The 24,724-nt window shown below is 43.6% G+C and overlaps 1 protein-coding gene across 2 annotated transcripts in view; it reads left to right on the top strand.

Moving 5' to 3' along the window:
• Positions 1-9,550, top strand: part of TFEB (transcription factor EB) — a 97,037-nt gene extending 87,487 nt beyond the window's left edge. For both annotated transcript variants that reach the window (XM_077481365.1, XM_077481366.1), the window contains 4 exons: positions 3,401-3,457; positions 3,631-3,706; positions 5,962-6,109; positions 7,506-9,550. In XM_077481365.1, coding sequence (XP_077337491.1) covers positions 3,401-3,457; positions 3,631-3,706; positions 5,962-6,109; positions 7,506-7,886 — 662 coding nt within the window. In that variant the 3' untranslated portion in view covers positions 7,887-9,550. The remainder of the gene's footprint in view (positions 1-3,400; positions 3,458-3,630; positions 3,707-5,961; positions 6,110-7,505) is intronic.
• Positions 9,551-24,724: the final 15,174 nt, after the last annotated feature.

The raw sequence follows: 24,724 nt of genomic DNA, 5'->3' as shown, positions 1-24,724 counted from the left end.
AAAAGCTTTATCTCAGAAGGTGGAACTCATATTTGCTAAAAGCTTAGGTTTGCTAAAAGCTCGTATTTTCTCAAAGGCAGAGTTGCATAAGACACATTTTTTCATAGATACATGTTGCATGTTTGCTTATATACATGGTCACTTGATGCATAGACACGATTGCTTACTTGCATAAACACATGTTGCATACATGCTTACTAGCATAGAAACGCATGTTTACATAAACTTGAACTGCATACATGTGTGTGTTTTTTTTGTTTAGTTTTTTTTTTGCATTAAATTGCATAAATATGTGCTTATTACATTAAACTGTATAGATATGTATTTATTTGCATTATACTGCATACATAAATGCATGCAATCTATACAAAAGTGTAGCGCTAATAAAATAAAACAATGTGCAAAGAATACAAGAACATGTATAAAATCCCTGTGTACAACCACCTGGTACTCTATAAATGTTCCCTGTAATGAGAACTTTAATCCTAATAAACACAGAAATTGTGTTAGTGAAACAATTTACCACATAGAATTGTGCTTATATGTGTCTATAGAACGGAACATTTGCCATATAAAATTGTGTTACTTTGCATCCATAGAACAAAATAATCAATATCAAACGGAAAGGGGGCGTCATACTCAGTATACCTTTGCTCAGGAAGCAGTTGGTCCAGATTTTCCAAGTCGAAGCACATTCCTTATGTACAGTCCTACTCCAGGTCTTGGAGAGGCTCATGCCTGGAACTTAAAGATCCAGGCATTGGCTCTGTTACTGGGGTGTTGCACAGCTAAAGATTGGTGGTTGATGGTTCAGAATCTAGAAAGGTTGAATTCTTCCTTTCAGGTATTGGAAGATAACCACTGATGCCAGTTTCTCCATTTGGTTTGAGGGTGGCTATAGTTCAGCGGACTTGGTCTCCACAGGTGAGAATACTGCCCATAATTATCGTGGAACTTGTGACCAGTATGCCTTGTTCTGGATTATAGTACAAACCATTTGTAGGTTCTCTCCAAAAAAGCCTCTGCAGGGGCATATATATACCAACAATTAGGGCGGCACCAGGAGTCACGCGGCTCAGGAAGGTGAACCACATTCCATCTGGGACAGCACAAGTGCTGTCTCTATCGTCAGTGCATATTCCAAGTATAGAATAGTGGCAGGGGGGACTCTGCAGGTGAATCTACTAGATTCCAAGTTCTACAACAAGTTGGGACAGGTTGTCTGGGACGAGGGTTCAACTGGCAATAGGGGTAGATGCACTGGTAATGCCTTAGGGACTAATTCTCCCTTATTTGACGCTTTCCTTCTGTTTGGACTTCTGCCACATCTTTTGCAAAGGTAACACTGATAATGCTAGCCAAATTAGCCCAGGAGGGCTTGGCACACTGACAAAGCGAAGCTTCTAGGGCCGCTTCTTGGACGCTCCCAGTCCAGCGGGACCTAATGGTCTTGAGTCCTGTATCTCAGCACTGTTCAGGCCATGAAACCAGCTTCGGAGAACTTCAATTACAGGACTTGAAAATGTTTTTTTTAAGGAGATTGGCCTTATGTACCATTTAGGATCAGGGTTTGTCCCTATAATTTTTTTTCCAGAAGGTCGTTGTTTCTCTTGATTCATACAGCGTGTAACGTAGACAGTCCTGTCTGTCAGTCCATTCTTGTGTCCTTGGGACTTGAATTTGATCTTGACTGTCCTTGCAGAGGTGGCTTTTTGAACCAGTCGGGGGATTCTGTTGGTCCTCTATCTCAGAAAGTGGTTTCTTTGGTGGCAATCACTTCACTAAGTGGAGTGTCATAATTGGCGGCAGCTTTTTCATGCAAGAAGCCGTTCTTGGTCTCGCATCATGATAAGGTGATGTTGTGTCCTCATCCATTTTTTGCCTAGATTGGTGTCTAGTTTTCACTGGAATCAAGACAATGTCTTGCCTTCTTTTCTGATCCTCAGTTGGCAGGAGTAAGATCACTGCATACTCTGGAGGTATTTCAGGCAGTCAGATTTACTTGAATTGTCAGCGCAGGTCAGGAATCCTGGTTTGTGCTGCAGGTAGACCCCAGGATGGGCAGGAAGCATCCAAGTTAACTATTTTCATTGGATTCGCCAGTTAATTTTTTGAGCCCATGGCTTGAAAGGCCAAGGTCCCCCATCCCTTTTTTTTTTTCGTCAAAGCACTCGCTACCAGGTATGTGGGGGCATATTGGGCCATCCGCCATCAGGTGTCAGAGGCTCAGGATTTTATGGCCGTTACATGGTCTTTTGTTTATCCATTCAAAGAATTTTACCAGATGGATATCAAAGCCACGGAGGATACTGCTTTGGCCACAGTATGTTTTGGGTAGCAGAAGAAGTCCTCCTCTGGTGGCGAATTCTGTGATCGTGTCTCCCTCCCGTCAAGTGCATTGCTTTAGGACATCCCATATAGTCATTATTTATGGTTGCTCTTTGTCCTGTGATGTACGATAAAGAAAATAGTTTTTTTCATCATACGTAACTGTAAAATAGTTTTCTTGGAGTACAACATGGGACACAGAGGTTCCTCCCATCTTTTCAGGGATAGTCATTGCTTTGCCACAAAACTGAGGTCCTTTCTGTGTAGGAGGGGTTATATAGGGGAGGACTTCATGTTTAAGTATCTGCCAGTGTCCATTCACCAGTAGGTGGCTTATAACACTTATAGTCATTATTATGGTTGTTCTGTGTCCCCATGATGTACTCCAAGAAAAGGATTTTACAGGTTGACGTATTTTGATGGATTTTACAGTATGACGAAAAAAAACTATTTTTGCATGTCTGGTTGGCAATTACTAAGATTCCATTGTAGGTCCCAAATGCATCAAAGATGGTCTCTTTTGTTATCCATGTGCATGGCCAAATTGGTGCTGGAATTAAAGACAAGACTGGCCAATTTTTGGCCTAATTTCTGTTTTATATATATATATGTTTTATATAAACCCCCATTTAGTTATGCAAACATAAAATGCATAAGCTAAATACTTCATTATTATACACCAATAGCTGAAAGTACTGCCATGGAATGCAATGCCTTGTCATAGCGTTATGACTGTGTATCTTATGCGTACATACATTATGCTGTTGCTGTGCCTATAATGGAGCAGTAAGCCAAAATTCCTAAAGTGGCAAAAGTGAAATTTAAAGGTAGTATGTAAACTAATAACATTGTTATATGTGCAATGCATTTTCATATGCTGTTGTCAGGGTCCATCACTGAGAACATGTCTCCCTGTGGGGTTCTAAAGCTGACCATACACAGTTCAGTTATTCTTTTTTGTTCAACCTAAGACTGGACGGTTTCTTTGCATGTATACATCAGCAATGGCCTATACAGAAAGTTGGTACAAATACTAATGTGCCATTTTAAATTTGCTGTGTTTATCCCACAGATGCAGAAAATCGTGCTCTTGTTCGTGAGCGTCAGAAAAAGGATACACATAACATGAGTAAGTCCTGAACATCTCATATAACATAGCTCATATGACATTCTAATAACTTTAGCCAATTTCCATGTCACAGTCAAGGCCCAGTCAGTGCAGATATTTCTGATGTTTTATGTTATGTGGCATACTGTACCATGATCTATTTCAAGATTTGTTTGTTTTTTTGTGCCTTACAGTTGAACGAAGGAGAAGATTCAACATCAATGATCGCATAAAGGAGCTGGGCCATTTAATTCCAAAAACAAATGATCTGTGAGTTTCACAAACAAATCATTGTTCAAAAAATGAAAAATAATATAGTAATATACAGTGTATATGTACTGTATAATATACCTTTCTCTAGGCCTTTTTATTGGGGTTGAGGTTTATTGTTATAGCTTTATTTTTGTACTTAAAAGTTTCAGCTTTTATAAAAGCAATGTGTTTAAGTTTTTACAGAACATAGTTACATAGTTAATTTGGTTGAAAAAAAAAAACACATCCATCTAGTTCAACTCAAAAAAGGAAAAAGAAAACACACACAAGTTGAAAACTACCATATACACAATCCTATTCTACACAGTTGATCCAGAGGAAGGGAAAAAAACAAACAAACAATAAAGCATGGTCTAATTTGCTCCATTGGGGGGGGGGGGGAATTATTTTATAATCCCCCAAGAGGCAATCATATTTACTGTAAACCATTTACAAAGCTTTCAGCCAAGTAACTTCTTTAATGCGACCCTCTTTACTGAAACTGCAAGGGTTATATCTCAGAGCTTCATAAAGGGTATATAAGGGGAGGTAAGGGAAGGGGGCAGGGGGAGGGGAGAAGAAGAGGTTTAGAAGAAGGAAAGCAAAGGGATAAAGGGGAAACTGGGAAGAAAACAATCTCTCTCGCCTGGGGCCAAATTTTAATGGAACCCCCCCCCCCATTCAGAGGGCTTCCCCGCCAGGTCATCATTTGTCCGGTGTTTTAACAGTCCCAGCCAGTTCTTGCCAAAACTGTTTACCGTATATACTCGAGTATAGGCCGACCCGAATATAAGCCGAGGCCCCCAATTTACCCCCAAAAAAATTGGCAAACTTATTGACTCGTGTATAAGCCGAGGGTGAGACATGCCTGTCCATCCCTGTGTGTGTGTCCGTCCATCCCTGTGTGTCCGTCCATCCCTGTGTGTCCGTCCATCCCTGTGTGTCCGTCCATCCATCCCTGTGTGTGTGTGTGTCCATCCATCCATCCATCCCTGTGTGTGTGTGTGTCCATCCATCCATCCATCCCTGTGTGTGTGTGTCTCCATCCATCCATCCATCCCTGTGTGTGTGTGTCTCCATCCATCCATCCCTGTGTGTGTGTGTGTCTCCATCCATCCATCCATCCATCCCTGTGTGTGTGTGTCCATGTGTGTGTGTGTGTGTGTGTGTGTGTGTGTCCAGCCTACCTGTGTCCCGAGCCTGTGTCCCGAGCCTCCGTCCCGTGCCTTGCTTCCTTGCCTCCGTCCCGTGCCGTGCCTTGCCTCCTTGCCTCCGTCCCGTGCCGTGCCTTGCCTCCGTCCCGTGTCGTGCCTTGCCTCCGTCCCGTCCCGTGCCGTGCCTTGCCTTGCCTCCGTCCCGTGCCTTGCCAGGATCGCCGCTCTTCGTCGGCGCCTCGGCGGCCATTCTAAAATTCAAAAGCCGCGCCTCCGCCTTCGCCTGTGATAGGCGGAACACTGAATTTCCCAGCAGCCTGTGTTCCGCCTATCACGGACATCGTCTCATCCTCGTCCGTAGTACGAGGATGAGACGATGTCCGTGATAGGCGGAACACAGGCTGCTGGGAAATTCAGTGTTCCGCCTATCACAGGCGGAGGCGAAGGCGCGGCGTTTGAAGGGTAGAATGTCCGCTGTCTGTCTGCTCGACACGCTGATCGAGCAGGCAGACAGCGATGACTCGAGTATAAGCCGAGGGGGGCACTTTCAGCCTCAAAAAAGAGGCTGAAAATCTCGGCTTATACTCGAGTATATACGGTAATTTTCGGCAATCCCAAAAAATGTGTAGCCTAGTGCCCTGTCCAGCACCACATCGCCAGCAGGTGCCTGATACCTGAGGAAATATGCGATGCAGAGTCATGGGCACCCTGTACCATCTAGTTAGCATCTTGTAATTGGTTTCCTGGACCTTTGTGGCAAACCCAGCCTTTTTGACCTGGTTTAAGGGGTGCTCTGTGTGCAGGAAAAACATGGAAAGTGTAAAAAAATAAAACTGACACATTATAAAAAATATTTCTAGGTTTTCTACAATTTACCTCTAAATGTTCATGTGATTCATGTGATAGCTAAAAGTATCCTTGTGAGAGGTGTGAGGGATCTTATCATTAGACAGGCTTCAGCTGCTTTGGGAACTCTGGAGGAGCACATTTTTTTTTTTTTTATTAGAATAAAAAAGGGACAGTTAAGCATCCCAAATGTAACTAAATGTAGGCAAGTATTGCTTGCTGTACACATGCATGCTTAGGATAACAAGACACCCTCTCTCTATTGGATTTTAGTGAAACCCGGTGGAATAAGGGGACTATCTTGAGAGCCTCTGTGGATTATATCAAACATATGCAGAAAGAACAACAAAGGAGCCGAGACTTGGAGATGCATTCAAAGCAACTGGAACAAGCTAACAAGCAACTTTGGCTTCGGATCAAGGTGAGAGCAGTAAATATAATTACATTTACATTGAGGCTTTTATTCACCAATTCAAGTGCAAATTGTTACTTAAAATCGCACCATAGTTACATAACCGTACTGAAACACGCTCAGGACCCTTTTAAAAAGGCTGCTAGTTCACATGTCATGTGAATTGGATGTGGTTCAAAACGCATCTAATTTGCATATGTGTGAACTAAGCCTAAAGAGACTCTTCAGTCCAGCCAAAAAAAAATGTTTCAAGTCAGCATCTGCAAATGCTGTAGCTGCTGAATTTTTAAAACCTGAGGACCCATACACATGTTAGATTTTCTGCAGATTTTTGTCTTCAGATTTACCAAAACCATATAATATGAGGTCAAATCTTAAGAGTTTCAATTTGCATGCAATCAGGCAGGCCCTTGCACTACATGGTTTTGGTAAATCTGAAGACAAAAATCTTCAGAAAATCTAATAGTGTGTATGGGGCCCGAGCCAGTCTTTCACCAGTCTTGGTGTCCTCTGCACCTGCATTTTAACAGTGGCTTCTTGCAGCTTCCCACTGTGCACGTGAGAGCCACATTGTGCTTTCTGAATGGTCCTGCAGGCTTCTGGGACCCATAATAGGCTGCTGGAAAAGGTGGGGGGAGGGATAACTTCTGGTGGTATCATTTAGGCCAGGGGTAGGGAACCTTGGCTCTCCAGCTGTTTGGAGACTACAAATCCCATCATGCCTCTGCCACTGGGAGTCATGCCTGTGATTGTTAAGGTCTTGCAATGTCTCATGGGACTTGTAGTTTCAAAACAGCTGGAGAGCCAACGTTCTCTACCCCTGATTTAGGCGATCCGAGCAGAAGTGGGAGCGGGTACCTGTCAAAAACACGTACCCACTCCTGCCAAAAAAAATAGGTGTCCAAAAGTGAGAGTGGGGAGGAGGCAAAAAATGCGGAACTTCCTCTTTTGGGTTCCACTTTAAGTATGATTATCTCAAGACTACTTATCTCTGTCAACCTTTTTTTACATACACATGTGAACTAAAGACATTACCACATCAACAGTACATGAATATGCAGCCTCCCGACGTGTGGGCCTTAACGCAGTGTCAGCATATTTGTGTGCCAGATTGTAAATGCAGCTGTATCAAGAGCGTGAGCCCTGCATGCTCCTGGCACAGTTACTGCCAGCTAACGGAAAGCTCCCAATCACTGCTTGCGATCGGGAGCTTTCTGATCATGTGACAGCCTATCATGGCTGTCATATGATCATAAACCCCGCCTCCCGGCATCTGAAACCCCTAAAGGGCCAGGAGGCGCTGGCGCAAAGGGGGTTAAAATAGTGCCTATAGTAATATATATCTCTTGTGGCTTTACTATCACTGACAAACGTGTCTCAATAATACTTATACTTTGTGTTTAAGGAGCTGGAACTGCAGGCACAGGCACAGGCTCAAGGCCTTGCTGCAAATTCCTCCCATGGTTTGAACCCCAATGATGCCGTCAAGCAAGAATCAGATGCTATGCTAGGTATTCATCAGCAACTCACAGTTCCTCAGCAAACTACATATCAGCAGACAGTGGACTTTTCTGCAGGCCTTGGATACCAAAACAGTGCCTGCGCAGACACTTCTTTCCCTGCAATTTCCAAGTCAGAGCTTGATCTTATGCTTATGGAAGACACCATGCTAAGCTCTGATCCCATGATGACATGTGATCCACTTATGTCTACCCTTTCCCCTGGAACTTCTAAGGCTAGCAGCAGAAGGAGCAGCTTCAGCATTGATGAAGTGGATGGTCTGTGACATCATGAACTCTAAGACCTGGGATCCTTGTTTATTTTGTACAGTGACTGATAATGACATCACTGCAAACTAGAACCCCGGGTATCATGTTACCTTATTTATGGGACAGTTTGGAAAGAAGCACACGACCACTAAATTATATGCACTTGAGAATATGCAACTATATAGTTAGATAGTCTAGTGCTTACCAGCAACCATGCATAAATCGTGGCTTGGGAAGGTCCTTTTTTTTTTTTTTCTTTAAAAGCAATGGTTCAGAATTTTGAAAAACCTGTAAAATAATAACATCTGGACACACTATTATCAGAATGTTTTTAAAAGAAGTACTAAATAACTACTTTCCCACCAGCGTCATTTTTCTAAAATCTCTGCGGGAGTGTCACACACAGATGCCTCAGCTCCTACACTGCCTGTTTCCTCTGTGGCATGCACAAGGGACACTTGCCAAGAATCTGGAGTGCCTTCACTGAGAAACACTTTGCATATGGATTTTGACTAGTTTGGGTATATCGGCAAGGATACACCTTCTTTAAATTAAGGAGTGTTACAGTTCTTTTGATAACGTTGTTTTAAAACGTTGGAATGTGTGCTTATGTTTTGATTTTCCATACAATTTGTCAACTTGGAAATATCAAGACCTTGGATATTAAGGAATAATCCACTTTCATCTCTTTTGAAATCACTGGATCAAGCTGTGGCTTAAAGTTTTTGAAATTACGGATATATTCTGGGTACCTTGGATACTGTCATACAATTTTGTATACACAATGTATACACTGTATGCTGTAAGAGACGTTAGTGGTTATGGCCTTTTGTACACAGTTTTCTTTGCCACTATTTAAAGCTTTTCCCCGTTATTGCTAATTGACTATGCACAACTAAGCCTGGTTACTGTTAAGATTGTGACTCATTGTTATGTTTAAAGCACGAAATCTTCATTATTGTGAGACATTATGTTGTTTAGAGCACTTGGCTGTTCTGAAGCCACTACAATGGATTCCCAAATCCAGTTGTCCAAAGCCAAAGATTTACCTGCACAAATAGAGCACATGTCCCCCATGGGGGAACAGATTTAGCCACTCGTGCCTACACCATCTCAACTGTGTCATCCCTTTCATTTTACAAGCCAAGCCTGAAACCTTTCAGTGACCACATGGAATTATATTTATAGATGTCCTTCAGATTTCATTCTTTTATAATAATTCAGACTTGGGATGGCCATACATGCTGTAGAAAAAAAACCTCAAGAAAAACATGCACATTACCTCTAGTCAAAACAGTAGTTCTGTGCTACAGTTTTTAAATTTATACTCCTGATAATTCTCTGCTTTTACTATAGGAAATGCTATGGTAGGTTTATAATGCCAAACCGTTTAGTGCCTGCTTTGAACTTTTTCTAACAGAGCGTCCACACTCTGTAAATGGGAAGTAAGATTTCCACACACTTCTCAGGTGTCCAGATCTGTCAAGTTCTTTGTATTATTATTATTATTTTGATTCAGATGTTCACGTTTTATAATTAACTGGATTTTGCTTGTTCTAGAACTCTATACACTATACAAGTTGTATTGTCTGTTTTGCTACTGCAGTTCATTTCCTGCAGTGAACCACAAGAGGGTGCTGCATGTGTTAAATAAATACTGATGAAAACAGCTGTGAATTTACTTTAAGTTCTGCTGGTCTCTGTTTTTACATAGGAAAAATACTTTAGGTCTTATTATGGAAGGCATTCTACAAACTGCGCTCAGTAGAACTTAGCAGAAATAATTTATTTTCCATTGCAATCCCTTATGATCAATACATTCTCTAGCAACTTAATTAAGCTATGCCATGTGTTTTAACTTTCTAATAAATGTGATTTCCATAAAATCACAAAAAATAATTGCAGGAAAAATAAAATGGAGCATAGAGATTTTATTTATTTTTTTCTGTTTAAAACTAATTATTGTACTGCCCATTTTTTTCAGCTCTCATTTTATACATCGCTTTACCATTAAACTCATTATTTTCTGTATCTGGGGAGATTAGAACATAGTGTCCTGCAACAGTTACACAACCTTACTTTATTCAACACTTATTGAGATGGCTCGTAAAAAAGTGGACGAGAGTCAAAAACAACCAATCAATTTTTACCTTTCATTATGTGGAAACAATAGACAAGATGTCTGATGAGAAAAGGTTTGGGAGCCCTTCGGTTTATTTATGAATCCCTTCCCTCAAAAAGCTTACAATCCAACATCCTTTACACACGTGCACAAACCCAATGCATATAGTTTCCTGACCTGGATTGGAACCAAGGACCCCAGTGCTGCAAGGCAGAAATGTGACTCCTAAAATGCCATTTCATCTTTGTCTACAACGTAAGCCATAATAAAACAAGCATAAAAAAAAATTGCTCAGTCAAGGTCAGTGATGGTTTGTTTAATAAAAAATGTATTACTTTTGCTCTTTCTGATCCAGATTAACCACTTCTGGACCAAGCCTATTTTTGACACTTGTTTAGTTAAAATCAGTATTGTTTTGCTAGAAAATTACTTAGAATCCCCAAACATTATATATAATTTTTTTAGCAAAGACCCTAGAAAATAACATGGCGGTCGTTGCAATATTGTTTGTCACACGGTATTTGCGCAGCCGTTCTTCAAACACAATTTTTTTGTAGAAAATACACTTTACTGAATTAAAAAATAAGAAAACGGTAAAGTTAGCCCAATTTTTTTGGCATATTGTGAAAGATGATGTTTTACCGAGCAAATAAATATCTAACATGTTACGCTTTAAAATTGCACACACTCATGGAATGGTGACAAATTTACGGTACTTAAATATCTCCACAGGCGACGTTTACATTTTTTTAACAGTTACCAGTTTAGAGTTACAGAGGAGGTCTTTTGCTAGAATTACTGTGCTTGCGCCAACCGCTGTGTATACCGCACATGTGGGATTTGAACACATTTTACATTTGCAGGCGTGACTTGCATTTTCTTTGGTACACGAGCATGCGGGGACAGGGGCGCTTTAAAAAAATTGTTTTTTTTCTTATTTATTTAACACTGTCCCTTTATTTAAAAAAAAAAAAATCTGATCACTTTTACTGCTGTCACAAAGAATTTAAACATCCCTTGTGACAGTAATAGGCAGTGACAGGTACTCTTTATGGAGGGATCTGGAGTCTAAAAGACCCCAAATCCCTCCTTTGCACTTAAAAGTATTCAAAATGCTAAAATCTACATTTTGGAATACTATAGTTTTTTGAAAATCGTGCCATTGGCAGCCAAGTAAACCGAAAGTGGCGTTGTCTTACAACGGAGACTCCATCGAAGCTGACTCCAGCTTCATTCGTGTTTCCGGGGAAGGTGTCAGGTGGTCGCGCTCAAGTCTCCCGTCCCACCGGAGCAGTTGAAGACTAGTCTCCCGTCCCACCGGAGCAGTTGAAGACAGCGGGAGGGGGGACATCCTCCTGCTGCTTGTGATAACGGCCGAGCGGCTGCTAAGTTGCAGCGGCTGTTATCAACAGACCGCCGACCACCAGCTCTAAAAAAACTGTACGCTTCACCTCGGTACAACCACTTCAGCAAAATGACGTACAGGTATGTGATTTTGCATGAAGTGGTTAAGGATCATTCTGCAGTACCAAGCTACTTTATGATTTTAGATAAGAGTGGCTGATATTTGTTCCAGAATTTCTTCTTTTTCAATAGTTTATAGCTCTATCAGTGATCGGTGGCTCTGCAAGCCATCAAGACACCAAGAAACGAATTCCTCAATAGGATCCTAGAGATATGGTCAGCAAACAGCACGGATCTCCCAGACCAAGAGGTTCCAACAGAGTGCTCAGAATATTCAGATGTTGCCCAAAATTTAAAGGGAACTCACCATAGCATAATTCAAATTTTGTTGGATGGGAGTGGAATATCCAACTTCTCCACTGTGATCAGGCTCTCCATGTGCTCATGAGTCTCTCTTCCATGTGTTCACCTTTAGAGGGAATAATATGTTTACCTCGTTGTGTGGACTTCGCTTCTCTAATGTGCATAGACATTTGAAGGCAAGAAGCCCAGCGCATTGCACTTGATACTTACAAACCAGCAAACGCCCTCACACAGAGAACACGTCTCTAAGCCCATGAGAAGGTTTTCATACTGACGGTTTTACAGCTGGTCCTGATTCAACCCAAGTGCGCTCTGGTAGAATTTCTACAACAGGTCCTCTTTGTCATATGCTCCCATGTGACCCTCGATGAATCTTGATCTTCTTAATCGGTCCTTAAAGCCGCGTACACACGTAGCCGTCTGTCCGACGTACTTAGTCTGGCGGACTTCCCGCCAGACTGTCCGTCGGACTTTCCGAACGGGCTACTTGCCCACACACGGCACTTTTTCAGCGGACTAATACGGCGTACTAAGTCCGCCGTACTGTCCGCCCTACTTTTGAAATGAACGGACTCGCCCCCACACGCGGAGGAAAGTCCGCTCATTTCGAGCGGGTCTCCAGGTAGCCGGGGCCCGCGAAGGAGACGTCGCTGGCCCCGCCGCCTGGTATGGACTTAAAGGGGAACCCCAACGTCGAAAAAAATCGGTGTGGGGGTCCCCCCAGGTCCACAACAGACCCTTGTCCGAGCATGCTACCCGGCCGGCCAGGAAAGGGGCGAGCGAGCGCCCCCACTCCTGAGCCGTACCAGGCCGCGTGCCCTCAACATGGGGGGTGCCTTGGGGAAGGGGGGGCCACGCGGCCCCCCCACCCCAAAGCACCTTGTCCCCATGTTGATGAGGACAAGGGCCTCTTCCCGACAACCCTGGCCGTTGGTTGTCGGGGTCTGTGGGCGGGGGGCTTATCGGAATCCGGGAGCCCCCTTTAATAAGGGGGCCCCCGGATACCGGCCCCCCACCCTATGTGAATGAGTATGGGGTACAATATACCCCTACCCATTCACCTGTAAAATAAAGTACAAAAAAAACACAACACACAAGATAAAATAATTTATTGCACAGCTCCGGGGGTCTTCCGTCTTCGGGGGTCTTCTCGCCGGACTCCTCCGCTATCTTCTTGTAGCTCTTTTACTAGCGGAGGAGCCCGGCATTCTTCTTCGTCGCGGCGGCCTCTTCTTCCGACTTCGGGGGTCTTGTCCCCCTCTTCGGTTCTTCTGCCGGGCCACCGCGCCTTCTTATAGCTCTTTTACAGGCGGTGGCCCGGTCTTCTGTCGCCGCCGCCTTCCGTTCTTCTTCTTCTTCTTCTCCAGGAGATGTTGACTCGACGATCTCTCCGGCCGCAATGCCAGGGACGCGCTGCGCTGCCACTTATATAGGGACAAGGGGCAGTGTCACATGGATTTATGTCACATGAGTTGGTCACATGGGTTGATGTCACATGGCGACAGTCCCAGCATCCTCCGGGACTGTGACATCGTAAGGGGGCGGGGTCACCATGTGACATAAACCCATGTGACACTGCCCCTTGTCCCTATATAAGTGGCAGCGCAGCGCGTCCCTGGCATTGCAGCCGGAGAGATCGTCGAGTCAACATCTCCTGGAGAAGAAGAAGAAGAACGGAAGGCGGCGGCGACAGAAGACCGGGCCACCGCCTGTAAAAGAGCTATAAGAAGGCGCGGTGGCCCGGCAGAAGAACCGAAGAGGGGGACAAGACCCCGAAGTCGGAAGAAGAGGCCGCGGCGACGAAGAAGAATGCCGGGCTCCTCCGCTAGTAAAAGAGCTACAAGAAGATAGCGGAGGAGTCCGGCGAGAAGACCCCCGAAGACGGAAGACCCCCGGAGCTGTGCAATAAATTATTTTATCTTGTGTGTTGTGTTTTTTTTTGTACTTTTATTTTACAGGTGAATGGGTAGGGGTATATTGTACCCCATACTCATTCACATAGGGTGGGGGGCCGGTATCCGGGGGCCCCCTTATTAAAGGTGGCTCCCGGATTCCGATAAGCCCCCCGCCCGCAGACCCCGACAACCAACGGCCAGGGTTGTCTGGAAGAGGCCCTTGTCCTCATCAACATGGGGACAAGGTGCTTTGGGGTGGGGGGGCCACGCGGCCCCCCCTTCCCCAAGGCACCCCCCATGTTGAGGGCAGGCGGCCTGGTACGGCTCAGGAGGGGGGGCACTCGCTCGCCCCCCTTTCCTCTCCGGCCGGGTAGCATGCTCAGACAAGGGTCTGTTGTGGATTTGGGGGGGACCCCCACGCCGTTTTTTTTCAGCGTTGGGGTTCCCCTTTAAGTCCATACCAGGCGGCAGGGCCAGCGACATCTCCTTTGCGGGCCCCGCCTACCTGGAGACCCGCTCGAAATGAGCGGACTTTTCTCCGGGCGGGAAAAGTCCGCTCATTTCAAAAGTACGGAGGACTGGCATACACATGGCCGGATTGTCCGCCGAAATGCGAGTCCAGCGGGAAAGATTGGAGTGCAACACGGCATTCTAAGTCCGCTGTACTTTCGGATCAAAAAAGTATGCCGGAGGCTACACACGGGGGGATTTCAGTTTGCCGGACTTTTCCACCCGCTTGTTTGATCGTGTGTACGTGGCAAAAGTCCATAAAAAGGAAAACATGGTTTGACTTGTAGACTCTGTTCTTCAGGATGGATGATTTAGAGGAGGACATGAAGGCCGGTTGGTCTGGGATCCTCTGTGTCTTGTACATGGGTGGGGCTTTGGGGCGTCTCATCTCAGAGAAAGATATGGTCATCTGCTCGTGCTCTGTTCAGAAACAAAAACAACATGAGTATATATACCCCTACTTCCTTCAACCATGATCTGCTGAAAAATACAAAATAAAATCCCCAAAGATTGCCAGATCCTTAAAAGGATTTCAACCTTCACTAGCTATAGCTTTGGCTTTGCCGTGCAGGTATCTATATACTTATCCACATGGGCCATCTTTTAATAGAAAGGTCTGGTCTGCCGTTGGTGAGCAATCCCTTTCTAGCTGTCCCTGCCATTCTTACCTTCTCTTGTGCCATCAGATCCTCGCGATCGGCCGTGACATAAGATGCTGGGACGAGTTTCACCAGCACACATGAACCTCTTGCATTAGGGGAATTACCTTATAAGCTGTAGATCCGAATTAATAACAAACTAAAGTGGAAGCACACTTGTGGGATACCTAGTTGTCCCAATACCAAAGCTGGCAAGGACCAGAGCTATTCTTAAAATTATAATTAATTTTAACCTCTAGAAGTGTATTGTTAAATTCTATTGACAGGTATCTGGATTTTACTAGTTTGTCAAAACTCCTCATACCAATATGAACATATCCTATATATCATGTACCACGGTCATCTATGGGGTACTAGAGCTCGGTGGAGATTCATAGTAGATCCAACAATGTGTCCTGTTTTCTTTCTTAGCTATTTGGAAAATACATTTTAAAAATATAAATAAATAAAGATACTCCTCGTCCTTTGGTGTAGTTGAGCAGCTTCTTGTAGTGCCTGGCATAGACCCAGTTGTCTCGCCCTTCAAGCTTCTTTACAATGATCCAGTCACCTGGTTGGAAAGAATGTAAACTGGTTATTGTGTCAGGTTCCAGGAGGGACTCATGAACCCTGTGGTGGACCTTTTGAAGTTTGTTACAGTGAATGCACCTACCCCATCAGCTGAGAATGTTGACAGCTGCTGAGGAAAGTACAACCCCGTTTTTGGTTGACCTCCAAACAAACCTAACTCAATGACTGTGGTCAATGTGTGGCTTACCATTTGGGGTGTAATACCTGGAACCACTGACAAAAAGGTTCTTAGCATCTGTTTCTTGGAGGATAGGGGTATCCAGGGAGCAACAGAGAGGTCTACGCCACTTAAGAAGTGTTCTAGCTGCACCCATAGTTTAGAATCATTAGCATATTTCCAGTCCCCCACCTGTGACAGCACAACAGCATGGTAATAAGCTAGGAGATTTGAAAGAGCTAACCCCCCGGAGCACTTGGAGTGAAAGAGTAGCGTTCTAGATACTCTGGGATGGCTGTTCCACCAAATAAATTGGGAGATCATAGTCTGATCAGGTAAAGAAGCCTATAAGAACACCCAGTGGGATAATTTGAAAGATAAAGAGAATACGGGGCAATACATTCATTTTGATAATATTTACTATGTCCAAGCAAGAATCGGACAGGCTAGACCATTTTCTTAAGCACTTCTCTAATGCTGTTTAACAGGGGGATATAATTATGTTTAAAGAGGAAGTGAAGATTGGGGGTGAGATGTATACCTAAATATTTCATGCTCTTTTTCTCCCATCAAAAAGGGGAGAGAGGTTTAATAAATCCGCCTCTGATCTAAGGAGGTTGATGTTCAGGATTTATTTAACCACTAGATATCCGCGCAATACCTGAATGACGGGTACAGCACGGACCTGCTTTGCCGGGACTATGTCTATTGACGTCGTCCAGTGCACGAGCGGCCTGCGCGCCCCCTGAGGGGCGCACGCGGCGCGCTCTGTGATCGGCGAGTCTATGAGACTCGCCTGATCACGGATCGGAGCAAGGGGTCGATCCCGACCCCTTACCACGTGATCAGCTGTCAGCCAATGACAGCTGATCATGTGACACAACAGAGCCGGTAATCGGCTATTTTTCCTCGCGCTGACAGCATGAGGAGAGAAAAAAAAGCCGATCACCGGCGGCCGTGAGAGGGAGTTCAGTCCCGATCACGACCAGCTCATCAGTGCCCATCTGCCCCCTGCCAGTGCCACCCAGATATTAAAAAAGTTCCACCCATCAGTGCCCATAGTGCCACCCATCAGTGCCCACAGTGCCATACATCAGTACCCACAGTACCACCTATCAGTGCCCACAATCTGCCTCAACAACAGTGCTGCACCTCAGTGCCACATATCCGTGCCCATCAGTGTCATCTACCAGTGCCCATCAGTGCCGCCCATCAGTGCCACCTATCAGAGCCACCTATCAGTGCCCATCAGTCCCATCTATCAGTGGTACCTATCAGTGCTCCTTAGTGCCACCCATCCGTGCCACCCATCAGTGCCACCTATCAGTGCCATCTTATCTGTGCCCATCTTTGCCCATCAGTGCCGCCTTATCTGTGCCCATCAGTACTACCTTATCTGTGCCACCTTATCTGTGCCTATTAGTGCCGCCTTAACTGTGCCTATCAGTGCCCACCAGTGCAGCCTATCAGTGCCCACCAGTGCCGCCTCATCAGCGCATTTCAATGAAGGAGAAAAATGACATGTTTGCAAAATTGTATAACAAACTATTAAACATGATTTTTTATTTTGCATCTTTTTTTGTTTGTTTAGCAAAAAATAAAACTCCCAGCTGTAATTAAATACCACCAAAAGAAAGCTCTATTTGTGGGAAAAAAATGATAAAAATTTCATTTGGGTACGGTTTTGTATGACCGCGCAATTGTCATTCAACGTGCATCAGCGTTGAAAGCTGAAAATTGGTCTGGGCAGGAGGGGGGTTTAAGTGCCCAGTAAGCAAGTGGTTAAAGTTGAATATTGTTTGGAAGATAGAAAAGGCTGACATTAGGTTTGGGAGTGAGATGTGTGCTTGCTGAATAAAAAATAAGATGTCATCTGCATAAGCTGCGTATTTGAGTTATATTGCCTGCATGGATACTGTTTATACTAGCATTAGATCTCATTGTTGCCATAAAGGGTTCTAGGGTGATGGATGGCGAAAAAGGAGAGGGGACAGGGGGCAACCATGTCTAGTACCATTATGTAGGGTAAAAGGGTCGCTCGGTGAACCATTTATGCAAATTTATGCAGTGGGGTTTGAGTAGAGGGATGAGATGTGGTAGTACATCTTGGGTGTTAAACCAAAGTAACATAGGGTCATCAAATGCTTTTTCAGCATCAATGAATAGGAGTAGGGTGGGTTGGGCACATCTACGTACGTATTGAATTAGGGATAGAATTTGTGAGGAATTGTCTTTAGCTTCTCTGTTTGGTATGAAACCAGTTTGGTCAGATGAAATCCACCTTGGTAATAGGGAGAGTAACCAATTTGCCATTACTTTGGCATATAATTTAACATCTACATTTAAAAGTGAGATTGGCCTGTAACCGCCACCAAGGGTGGCGTCCTTGCCGGGTTTGGGGATGACGGTTATGTGGGCTGTGAGGGATTCCGGGCACAAACCTGAGGAGTGGGAGGCTGAGTTGACGTAAGCTGTGAGACGGGGGAGTGAGGTATCACTAAATGTTTCATAATATAAAATGGTGAACCCGTGTGGTCCAGGGTCTTTTCCTGAGGGAGATTTCAAAGCATTTTTAAATTCAAGAGAGAAGTCAGTTTCCATTTCACTAAGGGCCAAATGATATAATTTGGGTAATTTAGCAGTTTTCAGATAGGAGAGCATGCGACTGCGTTTCTAATTTGAGATAAGCAGGTTAAACTGTTTATAACGTTGTAAAGGTCCTCATAAATTTCTATAAATGCTTTGGTGATGTGAGGTGTCAGAAGTTAAATTTTGGGGATAAATGACTTAGCCCTTGTACACACGGTCGGACATTCCGAAGGAAAATGTCCGATCAGACTGTGTTGTTGGATAATCCGACCGTGTGTGGGCTCCATCTGACTTTTTCTGTCAGAATGTCCGAGCAACAAAGTTTGAGAGCTGGATATAAAATTTTCCAACCACATGATCCGATCGGACTTAGTCCGATCGTTTGTAGAGAATTACGATCAGAGAAAGTGCCACGCATGATCAAATTACGAGACCAAAGCTATTGGCTACTAGCCTGAACGTAGTCCCATCGTAACGAACGAACGGCATCATGTTCTGAACAATCTGATTTTCTGACAACTGTGTCCGACCATGTGTATGCAACACCAGTTTCGGACAAAATCCGTCTGAAAAAATCCGACGGATTTTGTTGTCGGAATGTCCGACCATGTGTACAAGGGCTTAGTCTTATTTGCTCTAAAGGACCTGGCAAGTTATTTACCTGGTTTATTCCCCCATTCATATAGTTTTTGTGATATGTAATGGAATTGTGTCTTAGTTTCTAGGTCAAGGAGATATTTCAGTTCCTCTCGTTTAAGTGTAAGGGCTTTGAGGTGTGTGGTATGTAGTGAGAGTTTGTGTTGTTTGTCAAGTTTAGTTATTTGTTGTAGAACTTGTTCAAGCTGTTGACCATGCTCCCTTTTTACCTTATTATTGACCGCCCCATCAAAGTTAATGTTAGGGGTACTCTGCAGTTTGGTCATGATGGTCTTCAAAATAGTGTAGGCGGCGAATTACATCTCTGGGTTAGTCAGATGTGACATTGTGAGGCCTCAGAGTGTAGTGCACTCGATCAAATCGCAGCGGGTCAGAGACAGGGTTGCCCAGTATTGTTATAAGGATTTCACAGATCGAGGGCTCGAGATCATTATCTCTGGTTGCCTCTGGTAATCCTCAGATACGCAGATTATTTCTGCAATTATGATTCTCGAGATCCTCAAGTTTATACAGTGAGTCATGGTGAGCAAATGCTGGTTGAGTGACCTGCAGCTCTTTAATGGCCGTTGCATGAGAGTCCTGGCGCTGCTCTGTCTCCTCTATTCCGACCAGTAAATGTGACATATATGCTCTCACTGCTCTGATTTACTTTTTGATGGACTTTTCTAATCTGTGGAACATCCCTGCAAGTTCCTTTTTAAGCCCGCTCACCATGATGTCACGTCTGAGCCAGCAGGGGATCTGGGATCGTCCAACCTGCCACCTTATACTGTGGCAGGTTGGCCCATTCCCGCAAATCGCGGTAGCTGTATGTCTGTCAGTTTTACAGCTATAGCAGGCGTGCGCCCACTGCACGGCGGGGGAGCTGATGTGTGTGGCTAGCGGCCGTGATTTTCACAGGCCACCCGAGATCATTCCACAGAGAGCCAGATCAGGGATCTGTGAATGTAAACAAACAGATGCCCGTTCTGACAATAGAGTACTGAGTGAAATCGTCTGTTCCTAGTGGTTAGGAACACCGATCTCTCTGTACTCTGGCAGCCCCCTCAGTTAGCAGCACCTCCCAGGGAACACATTTAACCCCTTGATCACCACTAGTGTTAACCCCTTCCCTGCCAGTGTCTTTTGTACAGTATTCAGTACATTTTTATAGCACTGATCTCTATATAAAGGTCACTGGTCCCAAAAAAGTGTCAAAAGTGTCCGATCTGTCTGCCTCAATGTCGCAGTAAAAAGAAAAATGTATAATAAAAATCCCATAAATATATCCTTTATTTTGTAGACGCTATAACTTTTGCGCAATCCAATCAATATACGCTTATTGTGTTTTTTTTTACCAAGAATATGTAGAAGAATACCTATTGGCCTAAACTGATATAGAAGTTTTATTTTTATTTTTTTGTGGATATTTAACCACTATACAATACAGGGCACTTTCACCCCCTTCCTTCCCAGCCCAATTTTCAGCTTTCATCGCTCTCGCACTTGCAATGACAATTTTGCGTTCATGCTACACTGTACCCAAATGAAATTTTTATCATTTTGTTCACACAAATAGAGATTTATTTTGGTGGTATTTATTCACGACTCCGTTTTTTATTTTTTGCGATATAAGCACAAAAAATGCGGAAATTTGGAGAAAAAAATATTTTCTTCTTTCTATTTTAAAAGAAATCCAATGAAATCAAATTTTGTCATAAATTTAAGCCAAAATGTATTCTGCTACATGTTTTTGGTAAAAAAAAATTCCGTTAAGTGTATAATAATTGCTTTGTGTGATCACGGACATATGTACGCAAATGATCATGTACATATGTGTGCAGGTGATCACGTACATATGTGTGCAGATAATCATTGGGATATGTGATTTTAGTGGGACATATGTGGGGGACATGTGTTTTTACTATTTGGGGACATGTGTTTTTATTATTTGGGGACGTGTGTGTTTTGGGGACATGTGTGGGGATATGTGTTTTGGGGACATGTGTGGGGACATGTGTGTATTACACTAGACTAGTGTAAAAACAGCTCATACTCACTGATCACCAGCTGGCTGCAGCGATCTGCTCTCCTCTCCTCAGTGACGACTTCCGTGTGAGGAGAGGAGAGCCGATTGCCTAGCAACCGGCTGTTTGTTTACATCACATGACAGCTGTGATTAGACACGGCCGTCATGTGATCAGTAGGGCCAATCACAGAGCCCTCCTTCCGATCCGAGATGCGCCGTGTCCGGGTGACACGAGCGCATCAGGGTTGCGGCGCTGCGCGGGCACGCGCGCGCGCGATCCCCGTCCTTCTGATGGACGTTCCTGAATGTCAAGTCAGAAGGAGGCGGCTCCACCCAGCCATATATGTACATTGGCCGGGTGGAAAGTGGTTAATATAGCAAAAAGTAAAAAACATTGTCGTTCTTTTCCAAACTGTCGATAGCGCAAAAAAAATTTAAACCGCAGAGGGAAAAAAGGACATCAATTTTATTTGAGTACAGTGCCTTATCGCAAAAAATGGCCTGGTCATTAAGGGGGAAAATCTTCCGGTCCTTAAGTGGTTAAAGTGGTCGGACAGAGCAAACCTAGAAGGAAGAACTTGCGATGATAGGAGCGCCTAGGCTCAGATAAAGCAGTGACAGAGCTGGAGGTAAGACAGGTAAGTCTGCCAACATGTGCTAATATGCTATACTAGCACATTATGGCATAATCCTCTTATGAGTCTGCTGAACAATTCTGATATAAGCTTATGGTCACTTCAGTGTCCATAAGCTTATATCAGAATTGTTCAGTCATCCTTCTGCTCCACTCATTGTGGCCCGCGACCGGTTACCAAGTCGCTTAAGTGGCCCTCGCTCTTCAAAAGGTTGGGCAACCCTGTGCTAGATGGGTGGGGTATGGAATCCCCATCCATCTGTTTTTAGCGAACTGGATCAGATGCTGGTGGGCGTGAACAGACACATGTCCATTTACATCAGTCTCTCCATAGAGAACAGCGGGTGGTCCGATTGGGCCTGCCTAAAAAACGGACATGCAGACCCAATCGGTGTGCTTGTGTGAAAGGGGCCTAAGGCCTTGTTCACACAGGGCATACACAGCATACCTTTACAGGGATGCACAGGTGTTACATAAATCTCTGTGCAGACAGTCCCATTGATGTCATTTGGGATGTAGCACCTGCACGAACAGAGGTGTTGCTCCCAATTTTACATCCATGTAAGTCCGCATGCATGTCCCTGAGCTCACACTATCTGCATTCGGGATCACGTATCCACACCCGCATGGATGTCAGATTGGGAGCAGCAGCTATGCCTGTGCAGCCGTTGCATACCAATTGACATAAATGGGGCTGCCTATACGGGATTTCACAGAACACCTGTGTGGGTAAACATGGTCCCCCATTGGCTTACACTTTAGTATGCCACATGTGGAGGCTTTAGTACTAATTTAGCAGGAATTTTGTAAGTTACGTTGTGTCCGTGTGCAATTAATAATTTTAGTGTATTTTTAGTGAAAATAGCGATATGATGAACATTTCCGTAATTATTGCGGGGGCCCAAAAAATTTGCAGCATTTTTTTTCTTCTACTGGCCATGTGCTTTTAGAAAATGTCTAGTTTGAGGGGTCTTTTCAAATTCTGAACGCTGTAAGTGAAAAATAAAAACCTCAAGATTTTTAGAGAAATTTTTGGGTATGTTTGATTTTCACCATTTTGCAAAAAGGCGCAGTTTCAAATTTACATTTGTTATTTATTATCTCCATATAGGTTAAGCTTTTATATTTAGTAAGGCTTTAGTTTTTATCTGCTAATAATGGTTTTAGTGTATTTTTTTTCAAATATATTGGTTTGATAAACATCTACGCAAACACCACAGGGTCTAAAAAATCAGTAGCACCTTCTTTTTATTCTAGAAGTCATATGCTTTCAGAAAATATATGGTTTTGGGGGTCTTTCAGAAATTCTGAAAGCTGTAAGGGAAAAATGAAAACCTTCAGATTTTTTGAGAAATTTGGATATTTACACTTTTGCGTCAACATTTTCACCATTTCGCAAAAAGACACAATTTAAAAGTTACAAATATTTGTTATTTATTCACTCAATACAGGTTAAGCTTTTATATTTAGTAGAAGTTTTGTAAAATTTGCTGTATTTTTATCTGCTAATAGTGGTTTTAGTGTATTTATTGCAAATATATTGGTTTGTACAAATACTGCAGGGTCTAAAAAATGTGCTTTCAGAAAATATATGGTTTGGGGGGTCTTTTACAAATTATGAAAGCTATAAGTGAAAAATAAAAAACAAAAGAAAAATTGCAAAAATGGTCTAGCCACCTGAGTGTACAAAATGGAGCACAGGGCCTGGCAATGAAATGGTTAATACTGACGAGTGCTTACAGTGGTCAGCTTTTTTTTTCATGTCTATAAAACCTTTATCCCAATAGCAAAAATGGTTTGCTCCATCTAAATGTGCTAGTCTAACACATCCTCCCCTAGACTGAAAATGCTGTTGTCCAAAGGTGTCTGCTTTCCTACTTCATCCAGAATGCAGACAACCTAAGACAGGAAGTGTGTTACTGGCTAAATCACCAGGTAAAATAAAGGTAATCCTAAAAAAGGAAACAAATGCAGCCACATCTAAGGACTCGTAAGCTGAAATATATTACACTTTTGTTTTATGGAATAATGTATCACAGAAGGTATCTTAATTATACATTCTACTCAGAGTACACTACACCCCAGTGAAACTTTATCAGATAGGCAGGCTACCTGACTTGCTGTGTGGCAAATGCAGGCGTATATCGGGGGATCTTAGCCATCTCTTTTAGTGATGCCCAAAGCTCCATAGTTGCTGGAACAAGGTACTCTCCACGCTTAATGGAATCCAAGTGTCTATTCCTATGAATCCTGTCCATTGTCTTCTGGGGAATTCTAGAGGAGGTCGTCTCAGAGATGACAAGGATAGCTTTTTCTAGGGCCCTATTTCAAGCCAGGAAGATTATTATTGGCTAGAAGTCTATGCCCCCCCCCCCCAAGTTAAAAGGTGGGTGACGGCTCCATAAATTTGAAAAATTGTGGTCTCCATGACTAAACACTCCTGGGATGTACCCCAGGGAGCTTGTCCTGATGAAAACTTTGCAGTGTCCAATAGGATGAGTGCGCCCTGGGAGACTCCGGGGAACATGGATGGAGTGTGTGCGTCTCTTTATCGGGCCCATGTTCTCAAGTTATGGGGGTTTATTTACTTTACTTTATTTTGAAAGTATACTTGGAAGTGCGGTCACTTTAGATCTGTGGGGGACATGCAAGGAAAATAAAAAACAGCATTTTTCCTTGTTCATGATTGGATGATAAAATCAGCAGAGCTTCCCCTAATTTAAGATCTTCCCCTCAGATTTACAGCGACTGCACTTCAGTGCACTTGAAGTGCACTGGTAGTGCAGAGTGTATTTACCTTCAGTAAATCAACACTGTGGTGTCTATATACCCACTTGTGCAGACTGTTGTGGTATATTTGGGGTTTGAGTTTTGTCGAACAAGATAGGTAGTAGGGGATGCAACAGGTTTCTGTAGGTAACGTTTTCAAAATATAAGTTGTACATGTCTTTACAATTTGATGTACTGGAATGATAAGCTTTGCTGATTTTTTTTTCCTCTTACCTACCATGTGTTTTCTCAAAAAAACATATTTTGCTAGAAAAACTTTTTTGCTATCACAAGGGACAAACAACATCCCTTGTGACAGCATGGGCTGTGACAGTTCCTCTTTACGGAAAGATCCAGGTTTTTTTTAGATCCCAGACCTCTCCTCTGACCTCCAATGTGTAATGGTAATGGCTAAGATAAACAAAGAACTGAAACCAGAAGTGACTAAATCCTCATCGCTTCCTGTTTCTGACATCACACAGTGGGAGGAACAACATCAGGTCCTCTCACTCTGCGCC

Source organism: Lithobates pipiens, unplaced genomic scaffold (assembly GCF_037356315.1).
Source record: "Lithobates pipiens isolate NorthernLeopardFrog02 unplaced genomic scaffold, aLitPip1_a1.2 Scaffold_16, whole genome shotgun sequence".
NCBI classification, from domain to species: Eukaryota; Metazoa; Chordata; class Amphibia; order Anura; family Ranidae; genus Lithobates; species Lithobates pipiens.
This window is presented reverse-complemented; position numbering and strand designations above follow the sequence as displayed.